This window comes from Etheostoma spectabile, chromosome 15 (assembly GCF_008692095.1).
Source record: "Etheostoma spectabile isolate EspeVRDwgs_2016 chromosome 15, UIUC_Espe_1.0, whole genome shotgun sequence".
NCBI classification, from domain to species: Eukaryota; Metazoa; Chordata; class Actinopteri; order Perciformes; family Percidae; genus Etheostoma; species Etheostoma spectabile.
Genome location: NC_045747.1, coordinates 1,847,127 through 1,854,427, shown reverse-complemented (window position 1 = coordinate 1,854,427; position 7,301 = coordinate 1,847,127). Strand labels below are relative to the sequence as shown.

Below are 7,301 nucleotides of genomic sequence, written 5' to 3'. Positions count from 1 at the left end.
GGAGAGACAATGTAGTACTACGCACATTTGGAAGGGAATGTATTATTATGGCCTGGATTCTTCTCAAATTACCTGTTTTATCCCCTGCACACACGCTTGCACGCACACACGTTCTCATCGGTCACTTTTGGGGACATTACATAAACTTAAGCTTTTGTTTCCAATTGGACAAGCCATCCCCAATTAACTATTCTTCTAGGCTGAAATGTGTCCCCAAAGGCTGCCTAAATCACACACACACACACACACACACACACACACACACACACACACACACACACACACACACACACACACACACACACACACACACACACACACACACCACACACACACCACCCAACACAGTGTGTGTGTGTGTGTGTGTGTGTGTGTGTGTGTGTGTGTGTGTGTGTGTGTCTGCCAACGCCGTACAGTCAAGGTTACTGCTTCATACCTGTGCATCCCACCTGGGACCTGCTCTCCTAACCTGGGACCATTACCCATTCTGCTCAGTGCTCTCGGCACCCATGTGACCCCTGTAGCCTAGCTACAGATGAGCACTTAAGCCCAGGTAGTGTGTCAAAGCTGTCTCGGGTGAAAACGCTGCCTCTGACACATATCTGACTGACTCACCGCTGTCTTTTTTTACTGTAACAATCACAAACACAATCATGAACAGGTTAAACTTGCTTTTTCGCTGTAATACAACGTGGACAAAATGGATGGTGATGTGAGCGTTGTGTCTCACTTAGCTGGAAAACTGTAATTGATTCAGCTGATTTGACTATGCAAAGAATGCTGATTTAAGTTGTAACTGATTGTTTTGTATAGCTGGGGGTAAAGTGAGCAATTGCTGTCCAAATGAACAGTTCGGAAGATGGATATGGCTGAGCATTGCTTACGTGCAAATGTAGAGGCGATTTGTTGGCGGTCATGGCGGGACACGGCACTTTTTTTGTCAAGTTCTGGATTCTATTCGGGATCACGAACCTTTGGAAAGGCGCATCATGTTTTGTGCTAAATTCCTGCTGAAAGTAACACCATAGTGAATGAACTCAAGTGTAGGCCTACCTTCATTCTAGATGAATAATGTTTATGTAAATATGGCCACCAATATGTATTGAACAACAAATCAGTTGTGTTCGGTGCACATATTTCAAGCCTCCTCTCAATTTGTTAGTGTTTGAAAACTGCTTGATGCCAGAAGCTTACGTAAAAAAAAAAGGAGTCTGCCACAAGTCTAAAAACAGAGCTTAAGAGATTTCATAGGCACGGTGTTTGCAGTCGTCATTGATAAACAGGCCAGGAGAGGAGACGGCAGGGGCTAAGGAGATTCATAATCCTGCCCCCTCTTCCTACTGATTCTCTCTCTGTCTCTCCTTCTCCCCATGTGCTACCTAATGAGACGACAATACCACTCCTGCGTCTGGCTCGGAGCACTGCATCTGCCTCAGTGAAACCAGCAAGAAAACTCTTATTAGATATCTTATCTTCAAGTTACTCTAGGAATCGCCGTGCTCCAAAGCGCCGCTGCACGTGCATCAGAAAACCTAAAACACGTTAATGCGATTCAAGCTTGTAAGTGTGAGGTAGGAGTTAAAACGTGACACCTCGGATTCACATCTGTGCGGCGCTGCGTGACGACCTCGTCCATCATCTTGTTAAATGAGCCAATCGGAGCTCTATCTATCTAAAGCTCGTAACTTTTCTGCAGTGCAAGTGTCTAAATCCTGTTCAACCGTGTCGAGAGCGAGCAGGGAGCATATGTGGGGTGGCTTAAAAAGTACGTCTCGACTTTTATTGGCAGCGTATTCATTTCGAACGAGCGGAATGTGGGTCATGATCTGATATAAAAAGGCTGTTCAATAATTCATCGGAGCTGATTAGGAGGACTTGTATCGATGCAGACACTGTCCATGAGAAGTGATGGCAGTACACAGAGTGCACAGAAAAAGCAACATTTAGGCCCCTTTGTGGGATTAGTCGAAGCTAAACCAGCTTCAGTGTATTTTTTCGAGCGGTGTAGGCCTCCTTTGATGTTTTAATCTGCTGTACGTTCACGCCGTTTGTTTCATGCATCGAACCAAAGTGGCTCATGTACACGCGAGCAGTCTGATTACAAGTCGCTGGGATTGTGTACATGTTGTGTGAGTTTGTGTGAGGGTCCATCAATCTATTAAATATGAAAAGTACAATCTGTTACCCCGCAGAGACTGGTCTATTATTCATCGACATGTTTCAATTAATCATTAATTTACCTAAAAGTATGGCCTACACTTTCCCCTTTTAATTTAGAGTAGACACTCATATGGACTCACAGGGGGAGTATGTGCACAGTGTATGAGTTATGTATAATCTGGATTAATAGAAGCTATTAATTCTTCTTCTGATCTAGTACATACTGTATTTGGGCGGCTGTTGGGGATGAAGGCTGAGACAATGTAGTACTTCAGTTCATTTGGAAGGGAAATGTATTATTTATGGCCTGGATTCTTCTCAAATTACACTGTTTTATCCCCTGCACACACGCTTGCACGCACACACGTCTACTCAGGTCACTTTTGGGGACATTACATTAACTTACACTTGTGGGTACTAACCTGAACTTATACACTGCCCCAAAAGAAATGCATTTTCCAAATTGGGGACAGCTTTTGTTTCCAATTGGACAAGCCACCCATTATCTAATCTTCAAATGTGCCCCCAAAGGTTGCCTAAATTCACACACACACACCACACACAAAACAACAACACACTCACACACACACACACACACACACACACACACACACACACACACACACACACAGGAGTTGTGAGATGCATTTAAATACATTAAGGAGAGTAGCACTTTGTTTTTACAGAGCAGAAATAGCCTTTGGATTGTAAACAATAAAACAGAGAGCTGTATTCAGATTGAGTTATGCATTTTTTAATTTGCCTTGTGTAGTCTTTGTAAATTCTTAGGGGGGCAGTCCAGAGCAGTATACTGTACTTTTATTAGAGTCCGGCTGACTGCAACCTGCTTGTAACCCTCTGTCCTCTCTGTTCCCTCTGTAATAACAGACTGGCGGACGTCAGACAAGCACGCGACGCCAGACATCTCTTCGGAGGAGCGAAGGGGAGAACAGAAGCGAAGCTGCTCCTGTGGAGTACAATTAACTCGAAATTGCTGCTTTACCCTCTTGACCTGTTGAGGATTTTACCTAAAACTGCTGTGAGTCCCCCAGCGCCAACTTCTTGTTTGCAATCAACACTGAAAGGATTACGATGAGGAGGAGAGATAAATGCTCAGCAATGCAGCCTCAATTTTCTTTTTAAATCTCACCTCTCATTTATGAACATCTGTATTTGCTTAAAAAAAACAAAAAAAAACACACACCTTATGAGGTGTCCAGGTAGAGAGGTGTAATTCAAGTAATCATGGAGACTAAAACCCATTTATTTCATAAAGTGCTGCTGGTTAGAGCTAATAACCTGCCGGTGGATTAAAAATCTGAAAAATATCATTTTCAGGGAGTGTTTCACTTTGTGTATTGTGTTGAGAGCTTTTATTATAATTTTTGTGCTCACATTTTCTGCATTTTAAAGCAACAGTTAACCTTCAAAATTCACAAAATCCACATTTTCCCTCTTACCTGTTGTGCTATTCATGAGTCTAGATTGTTTTGGTGTGAGTTGCCCAGTGTTGGAGATATCGGCTCGTGCTCGAGACAGTAGGTAGACATTGAAGGCGTCCTCAGGTGTTAGCCACAGTTACAGCTCAGCCGAGGCGGACGAGGCTCACGTCCATGAGTACGCTTCCTTCTGTGCAGTTAGTTGCTGTGTGTAGTTTGGTAGAAAAAAAATAATTTTCAACATGAAACTGCTTTCAACCAGATCTGTAGATTATCTTGAGGAACTGGGTCAAGATTTTTGGGAAGGAAACATTGCTGTTGATTTCAAATGTATTTCTTCGGCTCCTTGAGCCCCACAAGCCGAGAGCCATCTGGTTCCATCACACTGTAGAGAAGGCACACATCTCCAACACACCAACACATTCTAGATTCATAAATAGTACTACGGATAAGACGGAAATATGTGTATATATCTTTTAATTTTGGGGTGAGCTGTCCCAATAACAGTTTAAGTTGACATTTTTCACTTTTTGGCTCTTTTGATGAATAATTGCACAGTCATAGAGCAAAGTGTTATGCCAGGAACTCACAATTAGAATATTTCAAGATACAATAGCTGCTAACAATCGATACACATGTTGTCTTTTCTCTTGTGTTGATTGTAGTTTAGCCTCCCTCAGTCTGAGGCTATGAGAGCGAGAGAGGAGTCCCAGGCCGCACCATCATGCTACTTCTGAGACGCTGGGATGAGACTTTGGCTGGCAAAACACAAGGTAGGACAATACTGATGCATGAGGCATCTCTACAGCTCGAGCTGTTGCCTAGTTTTCTCGCGTTGTGTCCCTGCAGAGAACCGCTGAAACATCCCATCTTATCTGGCCCGTGTGTGTCTTTGTGCGTCTGCAGCTTCCCTAAGTGTGCGCCTTTCCTGAAGCTCGGTGATGAATGGTCTAAAACTTCTAAAGGCTGTTTTGCTTTGTATCTCACGCCAGGATTGCTTGAGGGTCAGGATAATGGTTCAAGGTGGAGCCTCCAGATGAATGGTTTAATCCTGGCTTTTAAGCACAGTGTGCACTTTGATCAGTGGCGTGCATCAGCGCGTGGACGTTCAACCCTGACCCAGTCCCTATCGACTATCGGCTTAATTTGCATGGCTCTGAAGGCATTGATCAGGCAATTAAAGGATTTGTTGAATGATGATTTTTTTTTTGTGGTCGGAAGCGTGTGACCGTTTGGAAGTGTTAATTCAAGTGTTCATCTGTTGTACTGTACGAAGGAGGGAGAGAGAAGGTGCATTATGTGGGATAAGATAAAAGAAGACATCGTTCTCTTTCTCTCCCAGGACCAAATTACACAGAGCAAATGTATTTGCCACAGGGGCCCATGAGAGGCCATTATCATATCAGCACATTCCTTCGTTTTCTCATACATTTATCTCCTTACTCCTCGGTGCTAAGCACTCTTTCAATTCTTCTGCTGCAACCTTTCTTCCACTCTCTGCTTCTCCTTTTTCGTCCTTTTCCCTCCCTTCCTCTGTTTTTGTCCCTTCCCGTGCACGGTTAATCAGCCGTGACTGAGTCTCGGTGCAGAGGGGCGATATTGAGAAACAAAATTTCTTATTTGTTTTTGTTTTTAATGACGGCGCTGGTTGTTGTGGTATGTAGGAGTGATGGACTGCGCACACACTGTGCGAGCACACTACAAACGCTGCCGTTACACAGTTACTCCCATCACTGCAAGCCTTAAGCCAGCAGCAGAGCAACAGTGCAGCTTCATAATAAAGTGCTTCTGACTCGGCCTTCTGTCGTTCGCTGAAAGTCACACAGCTGCCTCGGCTTACGCTGACACTGCACATTGCCTACTATTGCCTTACGTCATAAAACATTACCATATAGATGAATTAACAGCGGAGGTGAATCTCATAAGAAATCATACTTACAGTTACAGATTATTCAAGTCCAGCAAGCGTGCTGCTCTTACATAAACTGTTAAGAAAATGCACTGCTTGGAATAATAGTTAAAAGGAGGACCTATGAGAATAATAACGACTCATGAGTTTAAAAAAAAAAAAACTTTATCTCCAACCCTCGTGCAACTAACATAAATGAGATTTTTGGCCCCTCATTACACCACCACCACTCAGTGCCATTAATTAAGTGCAGCACTCATTTTTCAGTCCAATCCAATTAACAACAGACTCTTATTTAGACTCTGGGAGCCCACGTCATCGCTCATATCCAATGTACAAAACTGGTAGAACATTATACTGAGGCTACAATCTTTTGATGTGTGAAATACAGTATGAAATGTATTTTTGGATCACCTTTCACCATTTCTGTGTTGAAGCATAACAGTGATATAAATGAGCACCTCTTGGGTATGTACCTTCTGTAGTTTTTTTTTATTAAGTCGGTTGCCACTATGTTTATGTGCTTATTTTGGGACAGTATTTATGACTGACATCATTCTTCTTTGCATATCTTTATTATTATTATTTTTTACACACGGTGTTGAAAGAGGAAGTTTTTTTTTCTCCTCTTTTCCTTTCGACTGTGTTTTTATTTTCTAAATTCGAGCAAATTTAAGAGTCAGGAGTTAGGAGGCTTTTGATGAAGGAAGGAAGTCTTTTAGTAGTTGTGATGTGGAGTAGAGGATAGAAAAAGTGCAGCTGTGGGTTTTTTCTCAGGAAGACAATGACTTCTGACGTACCTGTGCTGCTGTCTATTCAGTTTTTATCACCATTTGCAAAAATGACAGCAGTATGTGGCCATATCTCATTAATTCAATAACTCAGTCTTATTCAAAGAAACTTTTCAGGCACGGCAAAACTCGCCCCGGCACGTTTCTCTTTGTAATGAATTAAAATCTCATTGTTGCACCTAGGCTTCGCTGATGTTCAATTATCTTGTAATTGAATAAACTTGTAAGATGCCGCAGCGGGGTGAATGTAAGTCTCTGCTGGGTTATTTATCCCGGAGTAATGCTATCATTTAATATTAATTGAATTTGGTTCGTAAGAGCACGTGTTTTCGGCTTGACCTGAAAATACAGCTAAGGTCTGTGTGGTGGCATGGCATTGATTGCGTGGCAAAAACAGCAGATCAATACAGCTTAACTCATCCTTGTCTCCAGCAGCGGAGCAGTAACATAAGTCATCTGGATAAGGGCCTGCAGATCCAGTCATTAGCTGAGGGTTGCACTTCCAACATTTGCTTTGGTGGCATCTGTTTTCTGGCACGTTCTCAGGTGCTGCTGTGAGGAGGTGTCAGGTGCTGTCAGTGTTTGTGCTCAAGTTGTTGGGTAGGTCTAATAGGGCTGGGCAATATATCTACATCGAGACATGAGACTAGATTTTGGCTTTCGTTATATAGTGATACGACACAAGTGTTGTCTTTTCCTGGTTTTAAAGGCTGCATTACAGTAAGGTTATGTCATTTTCTGAACTTACCAGACTTTTATAGCTGTCCTACTATATACCTTTACCCACTTAGTTGTTATGTCCATGGTTGTCTCGCATTGCCAGGAAAAACATGCTCTGGTTTACACCAATCACAACCGTCTTGGGCAGTGCTGATCGCCGTACGGAGCAACGGTGCCGCTGCAAAATAGCCTCGGGAAGGAACTTGTTTTGGTGGAACATGAATACGTTCAAAAGTTGTTTAATTCTTGGAACAGAAAACTCCGATTGGACAGATGGTCTAG

General features: G+C 42.8%; 1 protein-coding gene across 2 annotated transcripts in view; it reads left to right on the top strand.

Annotated features, from left to right (window-relative positions):
- grin2ba (glutamate receptor, ionotropic, N-methyl D-aspartate 2B, genome duplicate a) overlaps nucleotides 1-7,301 on the top strand; it is a 150,456-nt gene that overhangs the window by 6,147 nt on the left and 137,008 nt on the right. For both annotated transcript variants that reach the window (XM_032538281.1, XM_032538280.1), the window contains exons 2-3: nucleotides 3,049-3,199; nucleotides 4,265-4,372. In XM_032538281.1, the coding sequence (XP_032394172.1) occupies nucleotides 4,346-4,372 (27 nt within the window). In that variant the 5' untranslated portion in view covers nucleotides 3,049-3,199; nucleotides 4,265-4,345. The remainder of the gene's footprint in view (nucleotides 1-3,048; nucleotides 3,200-4,264; nucleotides 4,373-7,301) is intronic.